The sequence below is a fragment of the Glycine max genome, chromosome 8 (assembly GCF_000004515.6).
Source record: "Glycine max cultivar Williams 82 chromosome 8, Glycine_max_v4.0, whole genome shotgun sequence".
Lineage (NCBI taxonomy): Eukaryota > Viridiplantae > Streptophyta > Magnoliopsida > Fabales > Fabaceae > Glycine > Glycine max.
The window spans coordinates 22,930,730-22,943,639 of NC_038244.2; the positions used below are offsets into that span (position 1 = coordinate 22,930,730).

The 12,910-nt window shown below is 29.9% G+C and overlaps 1 protein-coding gene across 1 annotated transcript; it reads left to right on the top strand.

Moving 5' to 3' along the window:
• The first annotated feature begins 8,724 nt into the window (after positions 1-8,724).
• On the top strand, positions 8,725-9,144 carry LOC106799559 (oleosin-like). The gene has a single exon (XM_014778454.1). It carries the CDS (start codon positions 8,725-8,727, stop codon positions 9,142-9,144), a length of 420 nt encoding a protein of 139 aa, XP_014633940.1.
• The last annotated feature ends 3,766 nt before the right edge of the window (positions 9,145-12,910 follow it).

The following is a 12,910-nucleotide window of genomic DNA, read 5'->3' on the forward strand; positions in this document are numbered from 1 at the left end:
TGGGAACTTGAGTTCATTGTTCTGCGTTTTGACATCTTTTATTAACATGTTAATATAAAAAAAATCACGTTAAAACGTCATATAGATAGATAGATAAAGATTCTTTTAGTTTGTTTCAATAAATTTTATGATCAGAATTATGACTTGAACCCTTATTCATATAATAAAGAACTTATTAAATAAATGTTTAATTAAACAGTTTACCCAAATTAACATGCCCGGAAACATTAATAAAAGTATGATTAAGCTTGTAAATGCACATAAAATAAATGTGCAGAAGCAAGCATTGGACCATTTTAAGCATAACTACTAGAAGCAAAAAATAATAAGTGATAGGATTATATTAGATTATAAAAAAAAAATTATATATTCATTGGCTTTTTGACTAATTTAGGATAGATTAGGAATTTTTTTACGAAAAATAATATTGATTAATTTGGGGTATTTTGTCTCGTAAGAAATCTTTCAGCTGGTGCTTTAAAAAAAGGATCAGTTGTGATCATATAGTAGAACCACAACATTTTACTTGTACAAAATATTTTGCCTGTTACAAAGATAAAATATTATGATTTCACATACACACACACGGACCCATCACTCAAGTTATTAATGAACAATGCATGAAAAACTAAGACCTTAAGACTTTTATTAGAACCCATTATCCATGTTATTAATCAACAAAGCATAAAAATGAAAATAAAGATGTCTTTTAATTATATATTATTTCATTTTTCTAAAGGATATAATTAGGACATAAAATTTCCCGGTGAGCTTTTAATGTATTCTTACAAGTTTTAATTATTTAAGTCGGTTATAAAATTGATCCTTAATAAAAAATTTAATCACATTTAAAAGCTTATAATCTCTTTTCAACCGCCACAATTAGGGGGGCTTCATGCCCCCTCCCACAAAAGCTCTTTAAGTGTATAATAATAATAATTAACTACTTACAATATTAATATAAAGACACTAAATAATAAATTTAATAATATATGTTACCATTGATTTTATACTAACTTTTTTAATAAAGTTTGTTACCACTAATTATAATATAACCCAAAGAGTCCATATGTATATTAATTATGACATTTCTATGACTTTTTTTTTAATAGATATAATAACAATGACATTTCCATGATTTTTTTTATCAATTGTTATTATCTTGATTGATTATATTTTGTGTATTATTATAAGTTTCATTTATTTATCTATATATTTTATCATTAAAATTAATAATTATTATTAATATATATTATTATATATATTTGTTATAAAATTTGATAACTTTTAGTTATTATTATATTTAATAAGTTTATTTTTGTTTTTTTATTGTGAGACTAAAATTATTGTCCATTTAATTGTTATTGTGTTTGTGAGACCAAAACATCTTTCAAAACTTAAAATAAAAAAAAAATTACAAATACACGTGTTTTCTTCTTATACCAATTGAATAAAAATAAATTTTAGTTTTATGTGTAAAACTAATAAATAATTTTATAAAAATCATTGTCTTTTAATATTTATTTGTTAGAAGTTAAATATTTAAATAATTAATTAAGATAGTGTTTGGTTGATTTACATTTAGTTGTATTTAAGATAAAAATTTTAAAAATGAGTGTGAATCACACACCTCCACACTCTATTTTTATTCAAATACTTCATCTTTTTTCATCTCAATTCATTTTTACGCTTCTTTCATTTCTTCATACCAAACCTATCCTGAAGTACAAAATAAATAAAAAATCTAGCCCCACTTCGATTATTTGTTGGATCCGTCCCTGCTCCTCAATGTATATTCTGTGCAGAACAAACCCATATGAAACATTTGAAAGAATAAAAAAATCCAAAGAAAAAAAAGCAGGGTATTACTAGGGGCACCCAGCAATATTGCTGGTGCACCCAACAATTTTTCATAAACCCCAAAATACCCCTCAATATATTTTTTGTACAAAAAGCTGGTTTATTTGTTTTTTGGTTACATTGTTGCTTTCTTTGTTTGTCCGTGATTGTGCTGTGCGGTATTTGGAGTTTTGAGAGAGTTTGGGGTGTGGTGAAGTTAGAGATCTCTGCTTTGGTGTGTTATTTGTCGACCAAGGTACAATTTTTATAGCTTTTGGGTGTATGGTTATTTATTCTGGGTACGGGAATGGTGGAAGGTTTTGTTTGAAAGCCACAAAAGTACTTATTTCGCATGAAATTCACAGAAGAAACTTCTTCCACAGTTAAAAATTTCAATTACGGAAGAAGGTTCTTCCATGAATTTCTGCGAATGAACTTCTTCCGCGAGATTGCACGGAAGAACATTCTTCCACATTTGAAAATAACAACTGCAGAAGAAGGTTCTTCCGTGCCATCACGCGGAAGAAGTTCTTCCGCAGAAATTCACGGAAGAACCTTCTTCCACATGAGTTTACAACAACTTGACTTGTATCAAATTCAGCACTATATTGATGTTATCAACTGAATTCTCCAAAAACTTGATGTTATGGTGTTCAAACATACACAACAATAGTGTTATTCTTTGTAGAATTACATAACACATCACGAAACAATTAAGACAAGAACTATAATTTCCATTCATTCATGCTACCTTAAGTCATATGTTTTCTATAACCACTTCAACTAAATTGTAATTTATCTTTTAAAAGATCAAATTCTTCTATTAACCATTAATTCAAATAGCAAAAATAGATTAAATATGCAATTAAAAAATTAAGTTGATTCTTATGATAATGTATATAAAGATCATTTATTCGCCAAAGGCTTAATTTTAGACAGTCTTATTTTACAGGGTTAGCAACAGTCAAATAATCACTATTTACCGATACCAATTATGAATATGTAACAGTTTTATCGATTCGTTATACATATGACGTTCACCAAATGACAATTTACGAATTATCGGAATTGGCATCGGTGTGGAAGCATATTTGTGGGGTTCACAAAGTAAAATTGCATATCAGTGGAGACAACTGCAAACACGATTTCCTTCAGTTGCATTTTCAACACTTCGTCTGCCTTATTCGCTCACTAGTGAGAGCACAATCGTCTGTGTACCACAAATGAATAAAGAACCTGGTGTTGTAGATGAGGCTGGGTCGTCTCAGGCGCAACCTCACTCCACTCCTCTGCCACCAGCGCTTTGTACCAATATGAGCCAGACACCTAACTCGCGTCAATGCACCGATTCTGATATGATTTTTCATTCAAGCACAATGTATATAAGTTATATGTTTTCTTTGTATTTCCTTTGCATTGATAACAAAGTATATCATTCTTAGTTATGTACCAATGTTTGCACAGTGTGGAATAAAAAATATAAAACTAGGCATTTTGATATTAATTGATGACATGTGTGGCTTGCTGATAATAATATGTGCAGATAGTCCTTAGTTATGTTCTTTTATATGAAGAGGTTGCTGAAAATATGATTTGAAAAATTGTTTTGTTATTATATATGCTTAAGATGGCCGTAAAAAAGAATGTATCTCTATTGGTGTTTCAATACTCAAAATTTGATTATTTGACCATGACATTAGTTTGTTTTTGCGTTGAATTCCAATCTTAGGGTTCATATATTTTGCTCAAGTATGTATTGTTCATCAAGTGCTTTAGATATTAATAATTTGTTTATATAACATTCCAAGTATTACATAAATATTAGTCTGTGGTTACTTCTATGGTTATGTGTTTTGTTTGTGTTCTGTTTTGGGTTCAAAACAAAGGTTATTGTATTCTGTTTCGAGAGTCGGATACCAATCTTGCAATTGAAAAAAAGTGGATATTATTCCTTGATTCACAATGTTTATACTCTTTTTTGAGTATCATTGATATACCATGTAGTCTATATTGACCCAGTAATTTTAAAGTTGATAATAAAACCTCTGTTCTGTTATGTTTTGAAAGTGGCATTCGAGCAATTTATGAGTGCTGCAGTTTTTTCAATGTCATTACATTTGTGTATTAGTTGGTTATTCTGTTTCAAATCAGCAATAAGCATAATTTAGATATACATTATATGCAATTTTGCAATGCTGCAGTGTTATCAATTTATAATATGAAATTTATAAGTGCTGTAATTTTATCAATTCATGATAGGTGTGTAGGGTACATATTTATTTCAGGCATTGAGCAACTGCCATTTATGCTGAAACATATCATTTTGATTTAATTAACATATCATTTTTCAGTTATTTTGTACAACTAACCAACCTATTTGTCTCATTTTAATATTTTATCTATTTCAAATGTAGATTTACGGTGAAGTTAATAGGTTATTTGCTGTGAGGTGAAAAGACGTGCTTGACCATTACTGTATTTGCTTAACAAGGATGAAAATTTGCATACCATTCTCTACAACTAAGATTTGGATAGACATGCTATTGTAGCAGGGTGGACAATACTGAGGGATTTCTATCACATGATCAGAGATCATCAAGTGTCGTTAACCCATTATGGTAAAAGTGTATTCTTTCTTACCATATTCAACAACAGTAGCTATCCAAAATCATTCCCAAGATGACACTCATTATACCATCAAGTGTCAAATTCTGTCACTTTCAACGTGCTCTCACTCAACACAAAATTACCTGTAGCAGCCTCGTAAGCAACATTCCAATTTACTTATTCAGCTAGCAAATCTTTATCTCCCAAGTTTTAAATTTCATCTATTTCTCACATAACATTATTCTTAATATTAATACGTTCCAAGCACCATGTATTATTTTCTTAAAGACAAAGATTGAACTCATTTGAATTTGGAGGACATTGCAGAATGTCAGATTGTGTTCAATCACTGGAGAAAGATAACTAAAATTGGAGCTGGATGAAAATATTTTTGTGAAACCCAGTCCTTCAAAGATGACATGGAAATTGTCTTTAAATTCTCTAATCCAACAGTTAATTATGCTTTATTTTAGCCATGTTTATGAATTAAATTCAACATTATTATGACTTGAAACATTATCCCTTTTAGTTGTGCTTTTGCTACAAACAATTTGTTGAATATTATCCTTTTGTTAATTACCAGTTTCTTATATAATAGTTGTTTTACTATGTCTTGATCATAAATTTTTTGCAATATTAAAGTAATTTTTGTAAATTTTTATAAATTGCACACTTATTTGCTTCTTAACCTTTTGCGATAAACACTGTCTTTTACTCATGTCATTCACATATGTATTGTTAATTATATTTCTCAGTTTACCTGTGCAAACGCACGAGTTATTTACTAGTATTAAATATAAAGGGTACCAAAACCCGTATGCAAAGTTCATACTTGTATTGCAAGGTTTTCATGCAAACTAAGTATAGGATTCGTGCATAGACCATTTTAGAAAAATAAATTTCCATCACCTTGGTTGTTAACCAGGAGCAAGACCTAAATTTCATAAGGTCCAGCATGTATTCAACATTTAAAATCTGTCTTTGAAGATAAATCAAGGCAAACCATACAGTCTCTGGCCCACCAAACTTTTCTTTCCCTATTAGACCATAACTATGTTGCATAAAATGATGTATGCTTTAATTTGCCATCACCATTAGAATCTCAAGCCAGTTATAGCATTGTTTCTATATCGATGAAGAGAATGAAGGAACATGAAAACAGTAACTGACTTGTGGTTTCCTCCTCAAAATATTAAAACGGGGTAAGAAGTATATATCTATTATAAAGCATGAAGAAGATGACTTGTGGTTTCCTTCTCTTAATTAATTACAAAATGGGTAAAATCATCTCTGTTATCCAAGGTAATATTTCTTTTTCTCATACTCTCGTCATTGGTTTGTATTCTGTACCACATCTTCTAGGCAAAAAAGTTGATACATTAGATGGTGTCTATATAAATTAATTCTTGAAAGTGTCAAAGTGTAATAAGTTTATTTTATCAACTTATTAATATATAGAAAATAATTTTTTTCTCTTGAGAATTAATTAATGAGTTTGTATACAGATTTTTTTAAAACCAAAACAAAACAAATACTACTGAATACATATATTAACTAAAGAGTCATCCTATCTTATGGATCTCGAGTAAGAGTATGTACTTCAGAATAAAGCTATGTTAAAACTTCACTGAAGAGCTTATACCACATTTATATCTAATTTAATACGACCTAAATTAATCAAATGTCTTCTTTTTTTGGTAGAAAATTAATCAAATGTCCAATGTAATATTTAAAGATCGATCGTTCTAGACTAAAACACAAAACAAATTATCCTTTTCATAAACTAAACTTTTATAATAGCTATACTTTTTATATTGACTTTAAGAATAATTTGATATGGCTGGGAGAATTATTTTGGTTGATTAATGATTACTAAGACAATGCCTTAAATGTATATTTAAAAGAAATAATTATAAAAATAAATAATTTAGAGAGTGAAAAATTAAAAGCTTAACTTAAATTATGTATTTTAATTTATAATAAAAAATTGAACTTAATGTGATATTCCACAATCATTCATGACAATTACGTGAGACAAATGGATCACACAACCCTAGTACTACGTACCATATAGCAATACGAAGTTACACCCCAGAGTATTTTGTATATACTTGCCCGAATGGCATTTCCAGTTTCTTTAAGTAAAACTATGGTCCCACCACTTCTCCATGCATTTATGTACAAAGATATTTTACAAAGGTTACATTAGGTGGAAGAAATAATAGTGATAGTCATGAATTTCTGTTAAAAAGTAACAAATATGTATCATTATAGAAAAGTTTAAATCTTCATTAAAAAAGTATATAATCTTTTAGTAAAAACATCATTTTTATATTTTACAAATTTAATATTAAATTTGAATGAAAATGCACATGATCTGTGTATATATATAACCTTCAAAGTGAAAACTTATTAATAAGTTCCTTTAAAAGAAACTTACGAATAAGTTTATTTATCAAGTTAATTATTAATTTATAGAAAATTTTATCTTTTAAAGACTAATCCGTATAGATGAAATTTTTAGGAACCAAAACAAAACAAATACTACAAACAGCTAGATTAACTAATGAATGATTTTGTTCCTCAAATGCGCGCGAATAATTTGAGAATATAACCATTAAAAATTTCAATGAAGAGTTTTACCAAATTATGATTATCGTACCTGACTTTATCTAAACTAATTAGATGGATAATGAGTGAATTTTTTTAAATTTAAAAAGTAATAACTTTAAAATAAATATTTTTTAAAAAATATATAAAATTTAATTATTAAAATAAACAAAAAATAATTTTTTTAAGCCGGAACAACTTAGACAAATATACTAAAAAAATAAAAAAATTATTTATTTTAGCAAATAAATTTAAATAAAGTTACTCAATATAATATTTAAATATGAACGGTTCTAGACTATAACAAAATTACAAAACAAGTTATCCCTTTAATAAACAAATTCCTTTTATAAAAAAAAATAAAATTCTATAATGGCTATATTCTTCATACATTTTAACGTCTTAATAGTTTTTCATAGTAGATACCCTTAATATAGCAAACCCTTCATTGCTAACAACTCCAGCTAGCATGCATCTACCATCTTCTGTTTTCCTCCTAGTTCAACTTCATCTGTTTCTCATCATTCATTACTCATTAGTACTAGTATAACACTACCTCGCGAAGATGTTGAAGGGCCTCACAAAAGGAGTCACAAGTGCAGTTCAGCCCTCCATTCCAGTAACCGACATTCTTTCTCCCCAACGAACTCTCTTCTAGGTGCTACTAATGTTGTCTCAGATGTTACCAAAACCATCACCTCTAACACTTCTGATATCGTCTCAAACACCCTCTTAAGAAATTTCTGACGCCATCTCAGAGATCTCAAAGATTATCTCCCCAGACTCACTCTCTTATCCTTCCAAACTCATCTCCTCAAACCCACTTCAAGAGGTTTCTAAGATTATCTCTAACACTGTCTCGGATGTTACTTCAGACACTCTTTCAGATACTTCAAACATTATCTTAGACGTCTCCAAAATCATCTCTTCAGACCCACTCTCAAGTGCTTCTAACATGATTATCTCCTCATGGGCTATCTCAAATGCTTCCAAATTCAACTCTTCAAACCCACTCTCAGGTGCACCAAAGACCAATCCCTCCGACACACTTTCAGATTATGCTTCCAAGATCATCTCAAACTCACTCCCAAATGCTTCTAAAATCAACTCCTCAAACCCACTCCAAATTGCTTCCAACATCACTGACACTGTCTCAGATGTCACCAATACCATCACTTCAAACACTTCTGATATCGTCACAAACACACTCTCAGAAACTTCCAACATCGTCTCTGACTCACTCACAGGTGCTTCCAAATTAATCAACCCCTTAAACTCACTCCGAAATATCTCATATGTTTCCAAAACCGTCGCCTCAAAGACTTCTGATATCGTCTCAAACGCTCTCTCAGAAACTGCTGACACCATCTCAGACGTCTCCAACATCATCATCTCCTCATCAAACTCACTCTCAGGTGGTACTGCTTCCTCCTCCTCAAACCCTCTCCAAATTGCTTCTGATAACATCTCAGACACCGTGTCAGGAATTTCCAACACTATCGAAGATGTCGCCAACATCTTCGTCCCAAACCCACTTCAGATTGCTTCAAAGATCGTCACTTCCAAGATAACTGGTAATGCTGGCAATAAATCCAAAATCAGTACCTAAAAAAACCACTCCAAAACGCTTCAAATACCATCTCAAACCCTTCTAATGCCGTTGATGTTATGAACAACCCAACAAAACTTGTTAAAACTGCCCTAGAGAATGCACTAAACGCAACCCTACTACTTTCACTCTTGGACTATGTTTTATCTCTTGCAACGTCGTTTCTTGGAAAGCTTAGAGAGTCCCCCACTCCAACGCAGCTACTTGGCCTGTTGATCACCCCTTTGTGGAACTTGCTTCGTGGTTTTGTGACACTAGGCCTCGTCATGCTCCTTCTTCTTGCGGGCATAGTCATCGCGCTTTTCATCCTTTTAATGCCGCTGTTGTTGATCGTGACGAGCCCCATATGGATACCAACTGCCATGGTTTTGTTGCTTGTTACTACATTGTTGTTGTTTGTGTGTGGATTCATTGTTGTGGTGGTGGCTATGGTGTTACGGGCTTTTCGCTCCTTCGGGAGTCACAACCCTTTGAGTTGAGTCCGTCAAGGTTACCTCATCTTCGGGGTTATGTGGCTCAACTTGCGTTTGTTTGTTAGGTTTTATGTTTCTTGTTTTTTTTTTCTTCCTGTTTTTTGCTTTTAATAATGATTGTGTTTTTTGGACATCTCGATGTTTCCGGAGAGGACATGGAACCAATCAATAATCTACTCTCAAAGATAAAAATAATATAAAAATAAAAGATGGATAAATGATAAATGTAACAGTTTCACAGTATGAGAAGATGTTAAGAAATAAGGAGTGTGCCGGGGGTATTTGTATTTTTTGGGTGTCTAAGAATATTACTCTTTTTATTATTCTAGAACTGTATTCAAGTCTAGTACTGTTAAATGTCTGTATTCAAGTCTAGTACTGTTAAATGTCTAATTATACGCGTGTGTGAGAAAAAGATAAGAAAAGTGTAAATGAAAATATTAATATATTCGCGATATACATGATGATTAAACCCTAAACAATTGATGTACATATATGGAGAGATGTGATATGGGTGTCATGTTCATGAAGAAAATAAATTACAATTTTTTTAAAAGTGGTTTTGACATATAAAAGATTCATCAGTGAAAAAAGTGAATTGAATGGTTTTTAATTATGTGAAAAGAATAGAGAGATCAAGAAAGACATTAGAGGAAAATATTAAAAAGGATATATATATATATATATATATATATATATATATATATATATATATATATATATATATATATATATATATTTTGAGGAATTTTGGTTTGTAACTAATTTGAATGATCGATATTATGTGATTCTTGTAATCATGTAATAAATTTTGTTTCTTATTTATTGGTAAATGTTAGTAACTATATGTTAGGTTAGTGGAAGGATTTAAATTTGTAACTTTCTTAATTATCACTTCAACTCTTGTGTTTCTCCTGTTGAGTGAGTTATGGTGAGAATTGATCTATGAGAAATCTTAGCAGAAAGTTATGGGATATGCTTTAATTGTAGTAATTATCTAATTATGGTAACTGCCTTAACTTGTGTATAGCTAAAAATATGCTTTGTGCGTGTATATATCATTCTATACCTAATGTAAAAAGATTGACTCAGAAATAATGATTCTTACCATATCAGTTTGACATCTCCCACCAACTACTATACCACCTTATAAGTCTCTGAATAAAACTTTTATTGTTACGTAATCAGTTGCACTACATGCATGTCTATTGATCTATATATACTTTTGTTATATATAAAAAAATAAAAATACAAGTATTTAAATTGTATAATTATTGTATGGTGATAATTCATAAATGTTAGAAGACTATTCTAGTTTTTTTTAGACCAAGACTATTCTAGTTAGAGATGTCGTAAGTGTTTAATTTTTTTTTAATATTTAATTTTGAATATCTCTTGCATTATGCATAAACATATTTAAAAGTAAAATATATATAGTTATAGAATAAGCATTGATGCATATAAGGTATGAGATAGTTCAACCCTCTCTTTACTTTTAGATATGTTTGTGAATGGATGTTATCTCATAAGCTTTATTAACAAGTCTATCGTAAGGTAGTGCATAAAATTATATATTTAAAATAGAGGAGTAAGCTATCTCATACCTTATATGCATAAACATTTTTCAAGATCCACTCATTGGTACTATATACTCTTTGGTGGAGAACATCAAGCACTTACTAGAACTTTTTGTTAACATCTCAATCCCTTCAGCATATGTACAGGGAAGGGAAGTTTGTTGCGGACTTGCTGGCAAAGAAAGGGACCACACTGCAATTGTCCTTATATAAAAGAAAGTAAAGAGAGAAGTGAGCTATATCTCATGTCTTATATGGACGAGTGCTTATAACTTGATCTGAAACCTTTATTTAGTTTAATTTAAATATTTTCCACGAAATGAAAAAATAGAAATGGTTCACACGAACAAATCACTGCTTTAATTTTAGTTTTGTATTTGTTCCATTTTTTTTATTGATACTCCTTAAATTTTATTGGTTAAATGTGGGTTAAGTTTGATGGATTGATTTGTTTAGCCCATTATAAAATTTTATTGGTTTTTACACCCTCTATATTTACGATTCACGTTTGACACCATTCTTTATTTATTTTTTAAAATTTCCTATTTTAATGCCCAAATCTACAAATGAGCCTCACTTTTTAATCTCTAAACATATTGCAGAGATTTTCATATTTTACCTAATTAATGTTGTCAAAGCCACAAATCCACAAGTGGCTCATAATATGTATTATTATAATTTAATGATCCACATTATTATTTACTTTTTTTGACAGAATATTTTTTACATACTTAAATGTTAAGTTTGGGTTCTGAAGCGTCATGATGTTTGGCCCAAATAGAGTATTAATGGACTGAGCAGCCCAACGTACTAAAAAGAGGAAAAGTCCCAATTTTTTTTTTCTCAATCTCGTTTTGCCTAGCTACTTTATTTTATTATTGATTTGCCTGACTAATCTCGTTTTTCTCAATCTCCTTTTTTCCTTAGTTATGTAATTGATATTTTAATTATATTTTAAGGTTTAATTTGGTCTCTCAATTATTAAAAGGCTTAATTTGATTCCTCAATTTTTTAAAATAAAACAATTATACTTTTTCATTAGATGCACTAATTATTTGATGAAAATTAATATTTTTTGTATGGTTTGTTAACACAACTAATGTAAAATATTACATTTTTTAAAATAGGTTGTTAGATGTAAAAGATTCAATATGGATAAAGTTTGATGGAGCATAAAGACGTCATTTTATATGCCTCGGTATGGATAAAGCTTGATGAAACTTAAAAATTTTAAAAATTGATTGACAAACAATCGATATGATTGCTAATTAATGTAAAAAATATCGATCTTCATCAAAGAATTAACGGATGCGACGAAAAAGATAATTATTTCATTTTAAATAATTAGAGACTAAATTAAACCTTGAAATATAATTAAAGGATAAATTGAATAATTAATTCTAAACTGTTCTCACGTTCTCTCTCTCTCTTTGCCTCACGCTCACGCTAGTCTCTTTAATGATCTGATTCTTTCTAAAACTCACATCTCTAATCTTTTCACTTTCTTGATATCAATTCTATGTGACAGGGAGGGGCAAAATTTGCCCAGCTTTTTCACAACGTTAAAATGAGGGAGAAGAAAGTTTCTTTTCTTATTCTAATTTTAATCCAATAGTGGAGACTTTCCCTCTCTCTTGATCCGTTGGATATATCCTTTTTTAAGTGATAAATAAACTCGTTAAATCAGTAACTTTAAGTGTGTAGTATTACTTATTACTTTTTCATTTACGTGTTTAGTGATTCTTATTGACGAAATATCAAACACGTTATTAATGCTTTTCTTTCTTTGATTTTTTTTTCTTTACATATTTTGAAAAGTTGGCAAAGAGAGCAAGTAAAGCATTATATTTTTTAATGGGACAGCAAGCAAACAAGCCATCTAATTAAAATATACTAGCTCAACAAACTGTAAACTTTGCTTTGAAGAATTATGTGCCTATAAACAACACTGATTGGACAACTTGATGTCATTGCATTTGTGATTTTGAGAACTATGATGACAATGGCAAGAATGAGATCCAAGAATCGAATACAATAATAGAATAAATAGAAGTTAGAATCAACCTCTGACTATTCCAACTAATGCTCTTGCTTTGCTTCTTCTTCACTTACTAGACTTTTATATTTAATGCCGACCATAACTCACAATCACAGCCAATCAGTGCAACATTCTCTATGCCACTACTCTCCAACTA

What these genes read in the sequence shown, in the direction of transcription:
- LOC106799559 (XM_014778454.1), top strand. Translation starts at nt 8,725, where the DNA reads ATGAACAACCCAACAAAACTTGTTAAAACTGCCCTAGAGAATGCACTA.